At 40.9% G+C, this 22,248-nt stretch overlaps 1 protein-coding gene across 2 annotated transcripts; it reads left to right on the forward strand.

Moving 5' to 3' along the window:
* The first annotated feature begins 747 nt into the window (after positions 1-747).
* On the forward strand, positions 748-21,751 carry lcorl (ligand dependent nuclear receptor corepressor-like). 2 transcript variants are annotated; one of them, XM_067584638.1, is made up of 8 exons: positions 757-952; positions 1,919-1,984; positions 5,141-5,229; positions 5,875-6,001; positions 6,714-6,932; positions 7,967-8,051; positions 14,254-19,694; positions 19,801-21,751. In XM_067584638.1, the coding sequence occupies exons 1-8, from the start codon at positions 778-780 to the stop codon at positions 19,806-19,808; spliced, it is 6,210 nt and encodes a 2,069-aa protein (XP_067440739.1). In that variant the 5' UTR covers positions 757-777; the 3' UTR covers positions 19,809-21,751. The 2 variants fall into 2 exon arrangements, with proteins under 2 accessions (XP_067440740.1, XP_067440739.1); XM_067584639.1 differs by lacking the exons at positions 14,254-19,694; positions 19,801-21,751 and adding an exon at positions 9,013-13,479 and having other exon boundaries at positions 748-952.
* The last annotated feature ends 497 nt before the right edge of the window (positions 21,752-22,248 follow it).

The following is a 22,248-nucleotide window of genomic DNA, read 5'->3' on the forward strand; positions in this document are numbered from 1 at the left end:
AGCCTTAAACAAAACAAAATAACAAATAGTTTTTCAATTTTGTCAACATTTCTGCATTTTGAAGACAGGTCAATGACAAAATTATTGTAGATTGTAGTTAAATTCTTCACTAATCATATTTTTTTTAATGCTAACTGGGTGAGCTTAGGTTTTACTAACAGCAAATAAGCCTGTAGCATTATCAGAGGATGAGTTGATTTTATGTCCTTTCATTAAAACACGAATGTCTTAGTTTTTCCAGATATCTTTGTAATTGTGTTTTTTATTAATTTTTACGCATCAACAAAAATCAGACTGCCCTGAAAAATATGGGGGTGGGGAAGGTGTCCTGGGACGTTTTGCCCCAAACCACCAGAAGGCGTCTTGCTCCAGAGGTGATTTTTTTTTTTCTTCACATTTTCATAATTACCACAAAAATCAATTTTATATTTTTCTCCAAATTAATGAATGGCTTCTTACATGAATCTCCTAACTGGACTCCCAAAATGTTTTTCTGTGTTTGCCTTCGTTAAAACACAGAGATTCCTTAAAACTCGACGAGGAAAAATGAGATCAAGATACCTTTAAAATGTTTCATGTGTAGAATTCCAAAGCAGAAACTAAGATGGGTTTTTACAATTAGAAGTTTTTACTGAATGTAGGCAGATATCAACTTGAGGCTTTCAAAAAAAAGCAGTGCAGAGAGTGGGAGTCAGCACTGTACCTGTGAGACCAGATTCAGGGCAAAGATTCGCCGAGTTTCTGCAGCCCTGTCCCCCCCAGCGGCAGACCGGCGGTATGACGGCTGTTGTTGCTGCCGCGGTAACCGTCCACAGTCCTGCAGACAGAGGGAGAGAGAGAGGGGGGAAGGACGGCAGAATGGCGACCGTGCAATGCTCCAAATGCACGGCAGAAAGGAAAGGGTTTCGGCGGGAACTTGATTCTTGGCGACACACACTGATACACTGCGTTGGTATGATCCATGTGCAGTTTTATATTTTGTGAGAAATAAACGGGCTTGAGGGAGAGATGTCGCCCGATAACAAAGGGAGCGCTGCCCCCGGCTATGTTACATCGCTAGCTAATGCTAGCTAACGAATAGCTAGCTGGATAGCTCGCAGCCAGGCACCATAGGTGGCCAGCTTTAGCAGTGAAGTTAAGCAGGCAAGCTAATATTTACCAGCTGGCTAGCTGTTCGAGTTGGCTCCTTTTCTTTGTCCCTGCTAGCTAGCTCCTCGCCGGTGCTAGCTCTTTCCAACCCTGTCATGTGTTTGAGATGATATCGTTCATGTAGCATTAAGGCGTATCATACACTTTGCTTTAATGCTTGTTAATTTATAGTTACAGCGTTAGCGTTGTTTATTGACACATATGCTGGCGATGCTAACGCCGATGCTAACATTTACGCTGTTGATGTTATTTGGGGGAGGGGATTGTAGCGACATTAAAACAGCTAAGCTAACTAATGTCAGTGCAATACGAGGAAAGCTTTCGTTTCAACGGTCTCGGGTAACGGTTCTCCTCCGACCGTTTGCTAAGTTAACGTTACTTTAACACAGTTTTTAAGGTTCAGAAGTCGGAAATGTTAGTTAGCTAGATCAACAGACACGAGCTCTTTTTCTTCTTGTTAATAACGTTTAATGACAATGACATCAAACTGACTGAACACTAAAAAACCCGGAGTTATGTGGTTATGTTACTACTTTTCACCACTCGTGTGTTATTTGGAAGTGATTACAATGATTATGAAGCATTGCAGGTGTTGGTGCGTCTGTTGGTGAAGTTGACTTTAGCATTGTGTCGTAATCGGTGTTGTTGCTGTCAGACTGGTCTGGTTTAGTACATCAAATGGAAGAACTAACTGTACCCAAATGTCTTCAAGCATGCATATCTTGTCCATGTATCAGTACTGAAGGATTGTTTGTGTTGTGTCTTGCAGGGTTTGAAAGCATTCTGGAGGGAATCTATGGCTCAATGCTGCTGAGAGACCTCAATTTATTTGATGGTGGGTTTTTTGTGTGACCATTAAACAAGTTTTGATCACTATTGAGTAATCTTAGATTTTTCAAACATTTATGTTGAACTAAAACTGAAAAGACCATGACTAACAAATCATTAATCTGTATCTGAATACCTTCCAACTTCTCTGTCCTGTCTGTGGCACTCAGCCCCACTTCCTACAACATAAACTGTGTCTGACACAACGTGTCACAAATATTTAGTTTTATTTTCTTTAAAGGATAAGTAATTTCCCTAAGCAGCTGTGCACTGTAGTTATTAGCAAAGATTACTCAAACAGGAGTAATCAGTGGATTTGTTGGGGTATATTTTCAGCCACGGATTAATACACATTTGGTGCTCAGTATTTTTGGCAGCAGGATGGTGTATGTGGGATCGAGTTACTGTAAGCACGTATTCAGTATTGTGCGTCACATTCAGGTTTCCTGTTTGACAAGAATGTAATGTTACTGTTGTTAGTTTTGAAGCTGGACTCACTACTGCAAGATAGTAATAATCTATAATCTGTATACCTATTTTCTATTATATTTGGCAGCTGTGCCTTTATCCTAAATATTATGGATAGGTATCCTCCCACCCCCTCCTCGCATGTGAAAAAATAAGCAATTTGGACTATTAGATGATGAAAAAGAATTCTTTTTTTATATATATATCTTTCACACACCTTGTAAAAACACCAAATTGATGATGCCATCACAATACTGCACATCTGATCCCACAAAGGATGAAAAGATTATCTGTTGTGTAGCTGAAAATTCATTTAAGATTTGAAGATATTGCTGCATCAGTTCAAAATTAGTCCCCTGTGGCTCTACTATGTGCCTGTTTGTGTCTCTTGTGTGACCTACCCTTCTTCTGCTAAATTCTCTCATTGTACCTCAAGCAGCAACTTTAAGCAATCTCTCTCTAGAAGAAGGTCACATATGATATAAACATGTTAGACTCCACTGATTACAGTGTCTTAGCCTGCCCTGAAGTCCAAAGTACTTTGGACTTAGAACAACAACAACAAAGAACATTTTGACAAAACAGTTGTAGTATGCCAAACATGTGACTGTGTCATTATAATATACCACTGGCACCACCAATCTTGCTACTCATTTACAGCAAGGTATTGAAACAAACTCAATACAGATATGCATGATATTGAAAATGAAGATAGAAGATACTTCCAATGCATTTGGTCTCCAGGTGGTTGCTGCAGGTTGGAAACAACTCATTAAATATTAAGCTATTATATATGCAAGAGCCCATGTAGCATTGTTCAAATGCTGAATTTAGACAGATTAAACTGTGGAATCGAGGTATATAATGCCTCATAAACAGCATTTCAGCGAATAATGCATCCTTGGGTAGTGGTTAACTTTGTTTGGGGCACATTTGATTCCCAGTAATTGCCATAATAATAATACTTTTCCCCTTATTGATGTGAGGAAATAATTATAATAGATCTCTTTTTAAGCACTGACAATCAAAATCCATACATGTTATTATATCTAAAATTGTATTAAATCTTAAGTGAATCGGAATCTGTTTTGTCTTTGTATCATATTGTAGACTTTGTATCTAAATGTGTATTGAATTGTCTGACAGGGATAGATATACACCTCTAGCAGGCCCACACTTGTTGCATCCAGAGTCTCACTATGGTCTGTTATATTTGCAGTCACAACACTGTGTGAAAAATCATGGATCAAAAGTAGCTGCTCACACTCTATTCTCACATACTGGCTTTCATACATTGAAAAAAAACCTTTGAAAACCTTCAAAGTCCTTTTTTATTTGGAAAATAACCTTGAAATTATCTTTACTTGCAATAGTGCTATTATCTCCATTAGCTCATAGTATTACATGTCCTGAGGCCTTGCAAGGAAATAGCAGCCAAAACACAGCTTGCTTGACACTAGCAGCAGTCAGCACTGCCATCTGGAGTTTGTGTGACTCTAGACAGAAACATAAACTGCTTTAGATAATTTGAGACCTGGCAGTCATGATAACTGGCGCTTTGAAAACACTGTTTAAGTGACATTTATTTATTTGACCACATTTTTTCCTCATAGGATGACTTTTTAAATGAATATCGGCTAAAGCTTCACACTGTGTGTGTATAACCGCATGCGTTGATGGCAGTGAGGGGTGTGATATGAACTGAATCTGTTATCATGGTAATTTCATGTCCCTATAGCAATATAGAACAGTTTCTAGAGATTAAATTGAGAAACCCGTAACAGTTAAAATAATCAAATAGAAATGTCTTTTTTTTGGGGGGGGGGGGGGTGAATTAAATACCTGACATGCTCATATTGATGCTGAAATGCCTCTGCTTAGAGCTGCAACAACTGGTTGTTTAATCAATAAATTCATGGGCAGTAAATTAATCGCCAACTGTTTTAATAATTGATTCATTGTTTAAATCAATCAAAAATGCCTAATATCTCAGTTTCCAGCTTCTCAAATGTGAGAATTTGCTGCTTGTTGATGTCTTTAGTTGTAATAAACTGAATATATTTTAGGACAGAACTCCCCATGCACAGCCAGTATTTTCAGACAGGTGCTGGTCGGTCGCAGTAACATAAAAGGTGAAAATCAGAATATACCACCGCACACTGTAATGACTTTACTGTGACTTTGTTTGGGCTGCTGGCTGTACGAAACAAGACATTTGAAGACATCACCTTGCACTTTGGGAAACTTTTCACTGTTATCCAGTGTTTCACAGATTAATCGATTAAGAATAATCATCAGATGAATCAACAATAAAAATAATTATTTGAAGCCCATCTTCTGTTCAACCCAATAATGTCATGAAACAATCCTTCTTATTGATTTGCAACATTGCCCACAATTGTGTAATGCAGGCATAGATCTTATAAGAATAGCTACCTTAGTGTAAATCGTAAAGCACAAATTTGCTGACAGTTTTCTGTCATGTTACAATATTGTCATATTAGGTTTTGGATAATATACCATGAGGAGATAGACATTTGTGATCAGGATGTGAAGTCTGTTCTCTTATAAACATTTTTTACTTATGCTGTTTGAAACCTACAATTGCTTTTTTGTCTTTCACAGCCGCAGGAGGATGCCGTTTGATCCTTAATTAACATATTAATGCCCAGTCATGTGGTGTTGTGTTTTTCAGACTGTGAACCCGAAGAGGTGGATGACTGGTCCCCAGAAGCAACCTGCTCTCACTGTTCATTCTGCAACCTTCCCCTGGACAAACTCAGTGTAAGAATTGGAGTCCAGATTAGTGCTTGTGTTTTGCCTTCAAACCAGCTGAGTAATGCTCTCTCCAGCTCTGACTGCTTTAATCATATTGTGTAATCTTTGTAGTAATGTAGTAATATCCTCTAGGATATAATCTAGTATATAAAAACATTGGCTCAACACATGTGGCTGTGTTGGTGACCAGAGAGAAGTCCTCCTGTGCTCTGTTCTCAGTTTTCATGTTACTAAATCTCCACTGTTTGGAGTTGAGTTACATTCCTATTTGTACTTTCAGATCTAAGCCTTGTTTTACTCGTGTTCAGCATGTTGAAGCTGTGTTAAATTACTGCTGTTCAAGGAGCATTTCATCCAGATTAAAAGTTATCCACTGGCAAACCAGTAGGAAACTTTTATTTTGAAGCAGCTATTGGAAATGCAATGTCCGATTTCAGTCTCACCAGGGTTTTATGTACTTGGATGGATCCCTAGCCAATCCTAGCATTCCTCGGTTCCATATGCTGTCTAATGTCCACTGAGAAGTTTTACATTTTTTGAGCATTAATCTGAGCCTTAGCACAAATATTTGCAGTTTAATAATCAAACATTCTCACTTCGCATTCAGTAGTTAAATAAATTTTCTCTCTTTTTTTTTAAATCTTCTTGTAGGATCAAGTACCTGCAGCCACGTCACCCCTCTCCTCCCCCTCTGATTACTCTCCCTGTCAAGCTCCAACCATCTCTGAGAGCAGCCAAACAGCGCACAGGTTCCTCCAAGCTGTGTTTCACAAAAAAGGTGTGTCAAGTGTCTTTCAGCTTGTGGAGCACAAACCTGTCAAAGCTATGATACACTAAAACTCCTGCCGTGGGGGCACAGCTGTCAGCTTTCTCCTTGTAGTTACTGAATTGGTATCTGAATGGAATAAGTTACTGTAACAATGTCGACACTCAGTTCAGTGTGTTTTGGAAAACAGAGCTGGCCTGTTTTGATGTGTGTAGCCTGAAAGGCTACAGTGTGCATCTGTGTTCTTGCAGGTCAGCTCGTACTTTTGTGTGCTGTCACAAGCTCAGCAGACTTTCATGAGAGGGCCCTGAGAAAACTGAGTGGTAGTTATGATTAAATTGCTTGCAAGGTTGAGATTAGTAAATGAATCACTGAAATCAGTGCAAACTTTCATACTTGTCACTCAGCCTTGTAGTTTAAAAACCTGGAATTAAAGCAGAAGAAAGCAGATTTTAAGATGAGAGAGAACTGATTTCCAACTATTAATGATCATTTTCATAAAGTTTCACCAAATAAGAGTTTTCTGTACTGGTAGGACTTGTTAACTGTTGGGGATGAGTTTAATTTGCTGCTAATGTGTTGGGACCTGGACAGATTTAGGTCAAAATGGATTTTTTTTCCCTTGTTGACCCATTCTAAACTTCTTTTCCTTTATGAATGGCAGAAAGTAGTCTTACTATGTTAGAAATGAATTGACTCTCTGCATCTGTCCTTTCGTCATCAGATGTGCCCCTGGGCTGTGATTCCAACATCCCTCTGATTGCCCAGGAGCTGATGAAAAAGATGATACATCAGTTCGCCATGGAGTATGCGTCCAAGTGCCTACTCCACACCAGTACAAATGGTGTTACAACAAGGACCTCATCACCTTTGTCATCAGATGCCCCTCTAGACCTCACAGTGAGCCGTACCCAGGAGGAGAAAGAGAGGGAACCTGAACCAGGTAGGGAATAAGGGTGGTAGTCTTTGGAAATCTCCCAGTTACATTCTGATTTTTTTTGCATCATGATTTGTCTCAGAATCGATTCCCTATTCAAAACCAATTCTTGATTCAGTAAACAGAAAATTGGGCACTAGTTTTAGGCTCTCACTCATGTGAATCCACTGAATGGCAATATGAAACATATCTGGAGTTAGGCCAACCAGTGTTTATTAAACTCACTGTCTGACAAACAGAAAAGTGTTTAAAAGCATGCAGGTCTATTATTTAGAAAATTTCACTTCATTAATTTGGAAGCATATTGTTTCTGTCACTTGGTAAATATCTTGAAAAACAGAGTTTGGTCTGTGTGTTTTTGGGTAATGGACAAAGAAAGAAAAAAAATTGGAGAACACCACTGTTTTGTTACTAATGTTTTGTTTCTAGCAGGGAGAATACTTAGTTAGTACCAGTGAAATTCATCAAAGTTATTTTCTTCACCCAACCAGAGCTGGCTGAAAGTTTCATAAAGTGGTGCAGTATGTGTTGATTAGCTGTCATGTTTATTAGTCCTGGAATTCCATGATTAGTCTCCGTGTGATGGCGTATGGAGTTCTACCAACATACTTCACTGTTGTCTTGTAAAGTTATTTATCAAACCCTTGCCTTTTTTGAAGATTGATACAAAATAAGTGTTGTGTGCACGCTGTATACCGTCCAGGTGCTGCACTGAGCTCTCACAAATAAGTTCTGGCTTTTTTATTTTGTCAACATGCTATTAACAACATATTGGGTTTTTTTTAAATCTGTGAACCAATTCAGAATCGTAAAAGAATTGCAATTCATATGTAAATCCAGATTCCCCCCCCCCCCCCCCCCCCCACACACACCTAAGTAAGGAAAGCACACACACACTACGAGTTCAAAGCCGATAAATAAATGTTTCCAGCTGCCAAAGTTTAAACATGATAATGATATTGACCTTTACCTCTCCAGAACCTTACACACACCCTTAAAGTACCAAATCACTGTAACTCAAATTGTTGTTCTTGTAACAGATGGCGTGCTTGACCTCTCCAACAGGCCCTCTGCCTGCTCAGCAACTTCAGCATCATCATCCTCATCTAATCACAAAGCCTCAGGGTAAGAGTATTGTTATTCTTGGATTGTTTCTATCTATAAACTGTGGTGGTATTCAGCCTTGTGGGAAAAAGCATGATGAAGCCATATTATTACTATTAGTTAAAACTGGGGGTCCTGCATAAATACAATGATAATTCTACATGATTGAGGCATTTTTGTCCATAACTGCTACAAACTGACACTTGTGTGGAAATCCCCATTTTTAACTAAGTTTAGTACTATTGTCTACTGCATTTTCTTTTAGGTGTATAGCATGGCTGAGATCGATTGGTTAGCATCAATATTGTGTTATATTTTTACCAGTGCTGCTTGACTTAAGTCAACTAATTAACACCTCTCCAGTCTGAATGATACATATGCATATTCCTTTGTCTGGCAGTTGGGTCAGTAAATTGTTAGTCATTCTGCTGAGCTAGTTTGTTTTTGGTGTTTTTGGTTCTATGGGGTTGACTCTTTTATCTCTTGAGCGGTAACGTCACAGCAATGGCACCGTACCATAACATTTGCCAACAGCTCAGGAATGTACAATGAGGAGAACATTGCAGTTACCTCACCACGATTTTACCTCCTTTTTACTGATCCAGTTATGATGATTCTGATTATTCAACCTTCAAGCATGTAGGACTGTCACTGAAGGATATCACAAAACTACAGGGGTTGTGTGTGAGTGCCAAAGTAACCCCAGCCATTCACAGACTGTCCCACCTGGACGTGAAGAGGCTTTGCCACACACAAAAATGTGTGTGTGTAAGAGACACACAGCAGCAGCAGCAGTGTGTGTGAGGGCCCAGAAACAGACTGAAAACAGACAGACATGAAACATAACAGTCACAGTGATGTTACCAACACAAGGCATAAAGGAGTGGACCCCTCGCTCTCCACCCCCTCTGTCCCCTATGCCAAAATCAAACCCCTCCATCACCTCCATCCTGACCCTGCTGTTTGGTCCTCCCATCCCTAGGAGGCAGTGCAGGCAGAAGGAGGAGTACATTGAGAGGAGCTGGGAGCTGTCTGAGGGGTTGCTGTCCAAGGCCTTGAAGGACATACGTTCAGGGAGGCTGCAGGAGCAGCGGGCCGCGTTGCTTTATGGGATACCCCTTCACACCCTGAGGCAAGGCCTGGACAGCTGTCCTGAGGGAAAGCTGGGGATGCTGCACCAACTCACACCAGGAAGCAAAGAATTCAGGGATGAAGTGACATCATACAGTATGATGTCATCGATGCTGGGCGGTGAAGCCCGTCTCGTTCTGCAGAAAGTGGCAGCGTGGGCAGAGCGAGCAGAAATCGGAGGAGCTGCAGAGGAGAATGGAGACATTAGTGTCCCTTCATCCTCTCTTACCTTTTATCAGCCGAGTGGTCTACAGAAGACCCTCCCCCACTCTTTCCCTCAGCTCAGGGATGCTCTTCAGCCTCCATCCAGCCCCACTCCCAGTCTGGAGCCCCCCACACCCCTGCGTATTCCTCAGGTCCGTTCCTTGTCTGACCAGAACAGGTCAATCCAAGCTGAGAATTGCAGTGTGGCTGAAAACCTACATCAACGTACCTCACCAACAGAGGGTACTTCCAGTTTATCGACAGCTGCTGCAAGACCTTCAACTCTCTTCAAACTCAGACCTCCTTTCCTGGCACATGGCTGTGCAGGAAGTGCCAACCAGTCACCTCATCGCCTGGGACAACGCGGGTCCTCACTGGATGATTCAGAGGAGGGGGGCCGGGATAAAGACAAGCAACCAAGAAAGAAACGTGGGAGATACCGCCAGTACAACCACGAACTGTTGGAGGAGGCCATCACCATGGTGATGGCAGGTCGCATGAGCGTGTCCAAGGCCCAGGGGGTTTATGGGATACCCCATAGCACACTGGAATACAAAGTCAAAGAGCGTACTGGAACACTGAAGAATCCGCCCAAGAAGAAATCTGCCAACTTTTGCTCATCTAATTCCAACTCGTCTGGTTCTGGTGCCGTTACCAGTTCCGCTAACTCAGGGACTCTTGCCTCAGCTGCTGCCGCAAAGAGGTTCTAGACCAAGAAACGCCTCTAGGACTCCTCAACACTTGAACTCATCACCTCTTACAAGATACATGTTTTCTGGAGACACTTGTTAAAACACAACACATGCCTTTACAAAATATATGGATATTAATATTCAGGTCTTTTAACTGTGTGTCTGTAATGTGAGTGTCATACTTTCTGCTGTGTTTCTCAGACTTAGTCCTGGGCTTTAACTAAAGCAGCTACAAGGTGAAACATTTTTCAAGAGGCAGTGGTGCTCATTGCAGCTTTTGTCTACAGCTGCTGGTGAATTCAACAAAATCCAGAAGTCCTCACAGCTTCAGTTTACATCATTAAGCTAAAAGATCTTAAAGGATATAAATTGTGTCATATTATCCCTTTACTGTTCTGAACAAATCTCATGGAAAGACCAAAATTAAAAAAGACTTTTATCCTGCTCTCATGTTGTCCGTGTGGCCAAAGCCTGAGAGATTTCCCAATGGCCATGTGCTTAATAGTTTTGTAGAAAAGAAGTGGACTTCGCACTCACAGTCAGCACAAAGTTTACTAAAAAAGTGGCCTCTCAGTCACTGACGTTGACTGAAACATTGCTGCTTTTATACATTTGATGATGACAGTTTTCTGGAGTTTTTCATTAGCTCTAGATTTAGATTTTCTCTAAATATCTGTCTTATGTGCATTTTATTCTATACAATAGATTTTGGATGACAATGGAGTTATGTGTCACAGAGGTATAAGTTATATCAGGCTGTGGCTAAACAGTACTTGTTGGGATAAATTCATTATTAGTTCTGGTCTTTTTAGAGGATTTGTTGATAACAGGACAAAATAAAGTCAGAAATATCCTTTAAGATTTCCTTAACTTTGTTTTTATGTTCATAAAATTAGTTTATTATAAAAAAAATTACATTGATTGCTTTTCACCAGATTGCCCAGGATCAAGTGTGCAAAACACAGCTGTGGAGCTAAAAAACAAAGTGTGACTCTTATGTTTGCTGTTAGGTTATTAGGTTATTCAGGTTTGATTCAATTCTTAAGGCTCCTTGTTAATGGAGCACTGATGATTGTCATTTGCAGCTTTCGATCGATCTCTGGGTATCTCACCTAGGCTACTGAAGTGACTTAGAGCCATTATTTAACAGATTAAAAACTCATTACTATTCTTAGACACCTCTACAAACAGGACGATTGTACATTATGAACCTCTGTGGTGGCTACATCTTCATTATGAGTTTTTGTTGAAGAGATTAGCTTAAAAAAAGCCATTTTTGTGTCCACATAGTTTCCCTCTCTATTTGTACAAGCTAGTCTGAACATGGTATTGAGTGTAGTTGGAATGCAACTGTGCAGCATGTTTTAAAATGTGCACTGATAAGCTTGGGAAATGTATGTTATTGTGTATGTGTATTGTTTGTGAAAGATGTTCTTTTATTATCACAGATATTTACCAATTTCTGCTACTGTAGCTGTATTACTATAAACCTCATACATGACTGCTGCTTAATTTTTTTTTACTTTACGGGACCGTCTCCCTGGCACAAAGAAGCCTAGGTAAAACAAAGAAGCTTATTTCAACTAATGCGATTCCAAGGTGACACGCAATGTAATGTATGAAGCCTCAATGACAGATTAGTATTTGGTGTACGGATAGGGTTAAATGTTATTGATGGTCGATTGTGGAGGCTACTGGAAGGTTACAGTAGTTTTAAAGATTTTGGTGAAAAGTTGGCAGCATGACAATGACTTGAGTCAGCGCAAGGCTTACAGGCTTCTTTGTCAGTGTCTGGAGAAATGCTAAATGTTGCGTCTACACTCATGTCTGCCTCTGAGATGGGCCTATTTTTCATTGACAGTGCTACTACCAAAGCAGCAGTTCAGGGTTACCAACACAAAGCTGCTTCGATTTGTTTTGCTGTGATGTCAGCCTGCCTGCCTCTGTCCTTCTAACCTTGTTGCCACATATACCTCTGAACTTTATCTGCCTATAGCCCCGTGTCAGTTTTCACATCAAGGCCTCGGTGTTACTGTACTGAATATGCGGGGTATCAGTTCCTTCTTGCTTGGGAACACATAAGAGCTCTTTGTCTCTCAAGGAACAACACCCAAGTGTAAATTTATTGCCATCAGCAACACTTAAACTTCTTCAAGTAAATGATTATACTGTCAGTCAGCCATTTGGTGGAGTGTCAAAGAATTGTTAAAAAATGGTTTAAATTGGCCACTGTGGCATTTACAGGAGATTTGCCATGTTCTTAGTTAAGTATTTGTCTTTATTGTTTATCTTTCTATGTGTCATTTGTAAGTTTAAGGCTAGAGGTTTTTTATTTGGTCAGATTCAGTGGCATGTCAACCTTTGTAACTTTGGCAACTGATATCTCCACTCCTGAATGTCTCTGCTCATAACAGTACACACTTTGCCTGTGTCTGGGGCTACAGCATAGTGCAGCATGATGTCTCTTCTCTGGGAACTACCTGCTATTTATATCAAAGGGCCAGTTTGTAAACAAGCCCAAACACCTCTTGAGAAATGAAGAAAGATTATTATTATTACGTTGTATAGGTTAGATTGCAGTATATTCTGGGAACACACCTAGGCTTGTTTTCATTTTTTTTTCTTTTTCTTTTTAATGAACTGCTGGCAAATCTTAAACGACTTAACAGAAATCTGCTATTTATGCATAAATCAATTATTGCACTATGATTTATAAGAAGCATTTTTATTGTAGAAACCTGTTTTGTGTGCTGCATACTTATTTATTGATTGTGCTTCAGAACTGTGATTTTACTAGTTTCATTGTTGTAGTTCTTGATTTGTAATGCGGCACTTTGATGCAAAGTGAAATGTGTATTACCACAACTGCATGAACGCTTTTAAATGTTAGCCTCTATAATTTATTTATTAAGTCCTGAAATGACACCCCTGACTGTTGTGGTTGTTTAGTGCTTATATTAAGATTAAATTATTTAAGTGATTTTAAAAAAAGATATTTGGTTATTAAAACAAACTGAACAGAAACACTACAGATTGTAACATTCTTAAACTGCATCCGGCCTAGTTGAACCCTGAGGTCTGGATGCATAAAGTATTTAAATTGCTGGAAATACTATCTGATATCAAACACTTAATCAATTTTAATGTTATTAGAAAATCAATGACTTGTGTTTATAGTGAAATATATCACTCACATGACCTGATTTAACTGTTAGTTAATTTGAACATTAGAGGGTTTTTGAGCTGTTGATTTGTTGGTGAAAGTGCTGTTGAATAAAAATTTGGTTTGAGCGTTTCTACAATCATTCCTTCTGCTTTTAGCAGAATGTTATCATTTGCCTTCAGCAACTCATCAATAAAGCAGTTCTCTAACATCAGTTACCTGTCATAATTTTATAATAAAACATATTGGTTTGCAGTTTACAAGGAAAGTTGTTTTCTGTGTGTTGTTTTTTTGAGGGAATTGTTCTTTTGTGTTGGTTTGGCAAAACCAAACCTTGGCAATCCTGTCAACTTGCTCTGTCCACCCCAACATTTTTCAAATCCAGCTCAGAGCACAAGGCAGTTGCTATGTGTGGTTTTCAGATGTTCTTATCACTCAAATGCATGATCGACAGATTTTGTCAATCGTGCATTTCTTTTATTAACAGAGGTTACCTGTTAGTTGTGTAGCATCAACTACTTTCCTTTTCATGTGATTATTTTTTATACAGTGCATTATGTCCTACATGTTATTAAATATGGACAATATAGTAAGATGCAGTTTGTGCATGCTGCAGTGTACAAACAGCTTTTATTATATGGCAATTCAAAAACTTGGAAAATGAATACACACTACAAGTGTGCACTGAAAAATTTAAAGTGTTGTGAATTCCTGTCTGCCACAATGTGTTTTTGATACTGCCACCAGGAGTTGCTAAAGTCAGAAATCTCCTTATTGTACATCATGGGATCCTTTTGGCATTATTTTCCCAGCAAGCTGATGAAGAGGACTGTTATTTTTGCTTCATTAAACAGGCCCCGGTATTTCAGAATATATGAATGAAGTGGAAATATTATACCAGACCTTAGTATTATGGAATTAACACAATATAGAATTTGTAGTAGTGTACATAATCAGACTTGGTTGTTACTCTGTGTAAATACTCAGCTATGAGTAAAACCTCCTAACTCAAATCTTTGCATTTTCCATCTAGCTGCCTGTTGCCATCATATATAGAAGAAATGGGAGATCTGGGACAGCGAGAGAAGTGTCACCAGAACTCTGCATTGGATGCTGTTCTGAGCTCGCTCTGCCCAGCACATCGCTCCTTACTCTACCAGATCCTGAAGCTGGCACACCAGGAAAAATTGCCGCCTTTCCTTAATTGCAGACCTGTGGGTCAAACTGAATCTCACTGCTGTCACTGTGGTGTGAACCCACAGGATAATGTTACCCCTCTCCCAGTCCCATTTAGTGAATGTAAAGCCCATAACAGCAGCTCGTACTACCCTTTAACTGATTGTGATCATCAAGGTCATGGCAACACAATGTATGATCCGGGAGACTCCAAGTCCAATTGTAGCATCCATCGCTACCCCTTAAAAGACTGTAAAAGTGAAGCCCCTCTGGGCTCAAGCTACTGCTGTATGCAGAGGTGCAGGATGGAAACCTACACTGTTTTGTGCCCCAAGAGGCTGCACCGCATTTCCTGCCAAGGCCTGGCTATAGATCATATCAACAACATGGTGTGTTCATTTGCATCCCCTCCTTCATTATCCAAATCCCCTTCACTGTGCACTGCCTCTGCTAATTTAGGCCCTTCCTCATCAATCTGCTGTAACCATCACAACCCCCACCCTTGTCCCTGTTATTCAAACCATGCCTGTCTGACACAGGTCAGGAACACAATAGAAAGAAAGGTTGGAGATGGGGATCCTCCTTGTCCTGTTTTGAAGAGAGAGCAGAGTCCCTCTCCACCCCCTCTTTCCCCTATCCCCTCAGACATCAGTAAGAAAACTGATGAAAAACCACCCTCCCTCCTCCACCACAGACAAGAGGAGGAAGCCGACCTAATGGTTAAAAATGGCCTCATTAGTGAAAGCCACCAGGAAGCAGATGTGGATACAGCAACAGAAGAGGAGCTAGAGTGTAAGACCCCAAGAACTAGTCAGGCCGAGCAGAACGCAAGTGGGACTTCACTGCAAGATGTTGTGAATCGCTTCAGTGAGAAACTGGAGACAATCAGACCTCTAGAGAAGGACCCACCTCTGGCCTCTACAGCCACTTATGTGTCTGAAAAGGAGCAGCCACAGTCTCCTTCAACCAGTCAGAATCTGCAGTTTCATGCAGATGCCCATCTGACTGAAATCATCACCACAGTGCTTCACACAGGCAGTGCTAGTGACTATAATCTCAGTGAGCTCTTCAATCGCCATGATAGCAAAGAGCCCAAGTCACCTAATACCCGCTCCCGTCGTCGCCAGGAAGTCCTTGCTGCTATGGCAACACCCACTGATGATGCTTCAACCCGAAGGCATACCTTACAAATTAAGCGGGAGCTTGCCATGTTAGACCAATCCTACAGTAGGAGAAAGGTGCCACTAGCAAAGAGGGCAAGATTGAAAGATGGAAATAATGCTACTGTAACTACATCAAGCACTTCATCAGACTCAAACCTAGTTAAAGAGGAGTCTAAAAGAGAAATGGAGTTAGGTGTAGAGAATAAAAGAGTTGGGGAGGGACCACTGAACTTGCTCTCTACAGACAATGACAGGGATGAAGTAAAAGAAGAGATACAGACTGTTATAGTTACAGAGGAAGTTCAGATAATCAAAGCAGAGGAGAAAGAAAGGGAAATATCCAGTGAGGAAAAAGATCCAACTCTCTCAGGCACTCAAATACCCACCCCTGAGCTGCAGAGCAAGTATTGCAACCAAAGTTCAAAGGGTGACGGTGTGCAGTCACAGAGGATGACAGTGAGTACAACCTCAGTAACAAAGTGTAGCAGACCCTGTAAAAAAGATGTTAAGGGTAGCAGTGCAGAAAGTCATAGGAACCATGAAGACGCCCAATCAGGTCAAAGCTCTGACAGGGATAATAGACCAGGTAAAGATCGCCATAGTCCTGTTAGAGAGAGGCAGAAATGTCAATCAAACCACTCCAAGAAGGCAAGGAAATCCGGGAGAAATATAGTCCCCCCACAAAGATTCTCCTCCTATGTCACAGAACCCAGGAAGATGTTCTTTGTTGCATGTTTCTCTGAAAGCATCTTTAACCAGAGAACACAACAGGACAAGGTTTTAACATCTAGCACCTTGCCTGCCTTATCCAAAAATTCAGATACTAAAGACACCCAGCTTGAATCAATAAGTGAAGCACCTCTGTCCTCACCTGAGCATACAGGGGAGCTTTCCTTTGAATCAACACAGAGAGAACAATGTGGGGCATCTCATACAGAGTCAAAAGATCAAAGCCAGGTCTTCCCACAAACTGCAGCTGCCAAAGAGAAGAGAAAGAAACACTGCTCTGACAATAGGATAGAAGGCAGTGACTGTGCTGCCAAGCCTTTTGGAAGGTTACGATCATCTCCAAAAAGACCACAGGTCTCGAAGACAGCTTCAAGAAAGCCCAAAAACCCATCAAATTTGGGTGTCACCATTCAGTCTGCTACCAGTGTCGAGAGCCCTCTCAACTCTCTGGTCCAGTACACTAGTCCAATTAAACTCATGTTTGTATCACCGGTAAAGGATAAGGAAGGAGTCAAATATAGTCTCAAATCAGCAGGCTCTGGATCTAGTGCACAAGGAGAGGAATCCTTTGACCCATGTGAAGAGTCGTCATGGTCTGGGACACCTGAGAAAAAGAAAAGCCAGAGCACTGCTTCTCCACGTTCAAAATCTATTTCTTCACCACTAAAGTCTGCTACCTCACCTGCCAGATCTGCTTGTTCACCAACCAAGTCTGCTTCTTCATCGGCCAAGACTGGTTCTTCATCAGCCAAGTCTGCTTCTTCACCAGCCAAGTCTGCTTCTTCACCAGCCAAGTCTGCTTCTTCATCAGGCAAGTCTGCTTCTTCATCAGGCAAGTCTGCTTCTTCAGCCAAGTCTGCCTCTTCATCAGCCAACTCTGCTTCTTCATCAGCCAAGTCTGCTTCTTCACCATCCAAGTCTGCTTCTTCGCCAGGCAAGTCTGCTTCTTCGCCATCCAAGTCAGGTATTTCACCAGCCAAATCTGCCTCTTCACCCAAGTCAGTTTCTTCATCACCTAAAATAGGTTCCAGGAGATCAGGCGATAGTACTCCAACTAAGCGTGTAGCTGGAACTGAGAGCCAGAGATCATCAGGTGACTTACTATCTTTCCATGAAACCACTCCTCCAAAAAGGCGTCCAGGCCGGCCAAAGAAGCTGGGACCACAGCTGGAGCAAAAAGTGAAGAGGCCAATTGGTCGACCACGTAAGGAGAAGGCTCTGGATGCAGAAATGGGGGCAAAAACAGTAAATGGAAAATCTGATTTAGCATCTGACACTGAGGAGAATGTAAACAAGAACCTCAAAATAACAGTAGTGTATGGCCGTTCAAGGAGAAACAAACGGATGGTGTCTGAGAGCTTTGACCAGCTGCAAACAGAATTCAATGATGCTTGGCAAGCAGTGGGCTTTAAAAGTGAATTGGGCATTTTAATGCACAACTCTAAGATCAATCAAGGTAATAACAAAACAGTTTCAACAGAATCATCAGAGGAGTTAAATTTTGTCAGCCCTGTGAAAGAGTCTGCCCCACATTCTAGCAGTAACCTCAAATGTCAGAAGCGGGATGATGGTATACCCTCAAGGAAACCAGGTAGACCTGCAAAAGTTAAAATCTCTGGAATCTCAGTCACAGTAACAACAGTGTCACCCAAGCAACGTAAAATTCAGATAAATAAGGAAATTAGGCGGTCTCCTGAGACACTTATGAATAAGAAAACTCCAAAATTCAGATCTGCCAAAGAGCCCTGGACAATCAGTCGTCAGTCAACGAGCAAAAGAAGTCAAACAGTGGAAGGAATAGAAACAAAGGATGAAAGTGAAGACAAACAGCAGAATCAGCCTGTAGCAGTGCGTCACTCAATGAGAGTGAGGAAGCCTTCGATTTACTTTCTGCATGCTGTTGCCACCTCCACCTCTAGATCATACAGCCACAGTAACGCTCTGCTACGGCGCTCTAAACAACTTCTGCTAAACAAGGCCAGCAATGAAAGGAAACAGGGAGAGCAACAGGGTAGTGTAGAAACTTCAGGGGAGAAAAGACAGCTCTGTGGACGAGAGAGGAAGAACATCTCTCAGGACCTGAGTAGAGTGGCAGGGGTGTCTGTAGACTCAATCTATACTCCAGAGACACTCAGGTGGTGGGCAGCATCAGCCGAGGAAAAGAACATGAACCAGGAGCTTGCCAGACGAATACGGCTCATCTCCGACACCTGGGTCCCAGACACTGTGGAGAACCAAGAAGAAATAGGCCTTAATTCTAAATCAGGCACTGACGGCAACAGTTCATTTACCGGGAAGTCAAAACGTTCGTCTGTGGTTCGATCGCTGTTCGACTGTTCTCCTAACAAACCAAGGTCCTGTAGCATGCAGCAGCTTTGTTCCTGGTTCATGCAGACCACAGAGACACAGTCCTTAGGTATTGTCAAGAAGGCAAGCTCACGCAATCCTTATGAACTTATGCACTTCCCTCGCACAGCCAACATAAAAAGTGTTTGTCACAGTCCTCAGGCAGAGCGACTCCGCAAACACATCAAGAAGTTTGCCAAAACTGTGCCAAAAAGTCCTTTCCAACATGAACAGGCTCAAAAAAGGTTGAGGAAGAGGAATAAGGCACCTCTATCAACACATAATATTCGGCGACAACTTTTCACAGCCAGGTTTGCAGCAGACAGACGCAATCAAGGAGCCCAGAGATGGAAAGGCAAAGCATTCAGAAAATATCAGGCTATGCTGTTTAGGGCAAGGACAAGGTTCCTAACCCGGAAAGAAAGGGAGAGGTGGCGAAAGAGGCAGAGGAATACGAAAAACATAAAACTAACCACAAGAAGTTCACATGGACACATAGTAACTGGACTAAAACCAAAACGTAAAGTATTACGCAGATCAGCAAAAGATCAGTTATCCAACTGTTTGGAGAACAGTTCTGCCACCAGTTCTGTCAACCAAACACAGGAGCCTGTGGATGTACCCAAAGAGCAGAATCTCTGCTCTAAAGCCTGGAGCCCTGAGACACTGAAGGAATGCCGGGTGTTTCTGAGAAAGATCAACTCTCCAGACAACGAATCAGCTGAGGAGGAGTGGGACTCCTGTACTGTGACACTGGATGATGGGTCACCTTCTGCATACATGTTTGCAGGAAGGGAGAGGGAACTGGTAGGAGTTGTTAAAACTGTGAAAGAAAACAGAAAAAGGAGCATGACTAGGAGGACTGCCTCTAGAGAGCTGGAAGCTTCTGCACCTAAATCAGTCCAGGAGCAGGATGAGACGCCAGTGGTGAGGCAGAAAGGCAAATATAAAAGTCCTGGGGTTGTGTCTACTGAACCACCACAACCTCAACCAGCGAAAATATTGAGACAATCGCGAATGAGGGGCCTAACCGGGCCGAGATGGTGCGACTTTGTGTTTGGTAACTACCTTGCTGTTTTTATTGAATATCACTTAAGAGATCAACTTTTATCAAGCTTCAGTTTCAAACTACAATATCAACATGTGCTCTCTTTCTTTTCTGACAGAACACTAAATGAAGCATGAGGCCTCCTCCTTCCTGGGAAAGGGACTGTGGTTTAACGTGGTGCCTTTGGACATTGAGCTGACCACAAGGACTGACCATCCCACTATGGTTCAGTCTTACCCTCAGCAATTATGTAGCAGTCTAACTTAACAAAAGCTTGATGTTGCACTATTTTTATCCATGGATATGTATGTACAGAATGTTTGATTTTTTTTTTTTTTTTTTTTTTTTTTTTTTAAAACGTCAATGCCTTTTACTTTCTGAACATGTATAGTAGATCAACTCATTACATCAACCAGAGTTTAAATGGGATATTTGCTCCTACAGCGAGCCCAGTAAAAGTGGCTGTATTGGAAGGAAAGATAAAGCTTGACTGCATAAAGACAGTGCTGTCTGCCCCAAAAACATACCTCATTATCAACCGACCTATGACACCAGTAAAAATTTAAACTTTAACCTAATATTTTGAGTCATTGTCTCCACCACTAAAATGTACAGCTTTAAAATTTAAAAAATTTATAGTCACCAACTTTGGCACTGGTTAAGTTCAAAACTTCTAATTTAATAATTTGTTTTTTTGTATATTTTAGGTTTTAAATTTAATGACAAACATTCTCTCAATCCGAGCCTTGTTTGCAATATTTAATCTTTGATGCTACAGTCACTGTCACAAGTCATTAGCCAAAAAACGTGCTTTGAATGAAGGATTGTTATGGATCAAAAAAGCCACATCTTTACTCTAATCATGATGAGTGTCGGGCCCCTACCATAAAATATTGTGTTGGAACTATTTGGCCGTCAGCCTTGACTAAAACCAAATATTTTATGTCATTATTTCTCTCCAAACTGAACCACAATTAGCCCAAACATACATGTTCTAAATGACTACATATTTAGCCCCTCAGTATGTGGAGGTTTATGTGAAGCGATGAAGGAAATGGCATTATGCAGTTGTAGAAAGTAGATCCTGATTGATTTTTTGTTGGTTTGTGGGATCTGTGTTGTTTTGATTCAGTTACCTTTTATGCGATTGTATGTCTCGTTTTCACCCAAAGCATATACTGTATGTTGGTGTCAGATCTACTTCTTGCACTATTCCATCTGAGATTATTATTCCCACTACACAGATTCCTCCCCCATATTTTTGCACATCCCATGTCCCACTACCAACCCCTACTGTAAAACTAGAGAATCTATTTGGTGCAATACAAACCCAGATGTTTTATCAGTATGTAGTAATTATTTTATTGCTGACAGACGAATGGATGTACACAAGTACCAATGGCCTGGGATGTCACTTCAGTCGTTTCCATCGCCATGTAATGTGATCTCAAAGGATATTGCTATACAAACTGTCCCCACCCCCTTTCTCCCCCCCACCTGCTTTGTTCCCCTCAGTGAAGCAGAAAATTAACAGATTCCTAATTGTTATTATAGCATTAAATTGTTTTTATCATAAATGTACTAGCATTATTTACTGTTTGAATGCAGGTGGGAGATGTGTTGCTGTTTAGAGTTCCTGTTTTTCAAGTTGCAGCAAGAGACGCCTACCTCCACTTGGGCTCAGCTAGGCCTACTGCTCTTTTGCTTATCGACCGTGTGATAGACGAGGCCAGAGAGTTGATCAGTAAACACTAATCTTGGATCAATATTATGTTCTCCTGCCTTCTGTTTCGAGGGAAGGTAGATCCAAGATGTCTGGCCTGTAGGTCAATACTTAAACCTGTAGTGTGTATTGTGTGCCTGACTACCCTTGTATGTATGTCACTACGGTTGCCATTTCAGCACGAGGGAAGTGAGGCGGCCCCGTCTTGCAACAAATAACCCTCTGTTGAAGAACCTGGTGCTAAACATCTGTTGTATATTTTCTTTATCATGTGTTTTTATACTGTCCTTTACAGATACAATAAAAAGGTGTCTGTGATTGGAACAATAAAGATTCTTTTAAAATACACAGTGAGCAGATGATTTACAGGAAAAAGTGAAAGCCATACAGTCTGTACTTTTAGAGAACTGATAACATCTGATTCTTCTTTTAGACTAGAACAGAGTGGTCCCTTTAACCATTCTGTATTTTTAAATTTTCCATGATCACTTCAACCCATAATTTTGCACTGACAGCTGAGTATTCATGGAGTGGAAGGAAACTGGTGACTGATGACACACTGGTTCCCAACTATGGGTTGAGACCACTTTAAAGGGATCTCCAATATAAATCTGTGAGGTCATATGAGTATTAAGAGACAGGAAAGAAAAATATATTACTAAAACTAATTAATTTATCCATCAGGGACACTGCTTATAAACATTAATATGATGAAAATGTGTCAGATTTAGCCAAAAACTGATTTTCATCTACAGTCCCTGGGCAAGATGATGTAAGAAGCAGACAAGCCCTGATTCATGGATATTTGCTGGCTTCACTGTATTGATGACTATTTATATAATT

This window comes from Thunnus thynnus, chromosome 3 (genome assembly GCF_963924715.1).
Source record: "Thunnus thynnus chromosome 3, fThuThy2.1, whole genome shotgun sequence".
Lineage (NCBI taxonomy): Eukaryota > Metazoa > Chordata > Actinopteri > Scombriformes > Scombridae > Thunnus > Thunnus thynnus.

Bases quoted from the DNA above. Each gene is read 5' to 3' on its own strand.
- lcorl (XM_067584638.1), top strand. From the start codon at position 778: ATGACGGCTGTTGTTGCTGCCGCGGTAACCGTCCACAGTCCTGCAGAC. The intron at 6,002-6,713 runs GTGTGTCAAGTG...TTTCGTCATCAG, and splicing joins AGCTGTGTTTCACAAAAAAG to ATGTGCCCCTGGGCTGTGAT. The intron at 6,933-7,966 runs GTAGGGAATAAG...TTCTTGTAACAG, and splicing joins AGAGAGGGAACCTGAACCAG to ATGGCGTGCTTGACCTCTCC.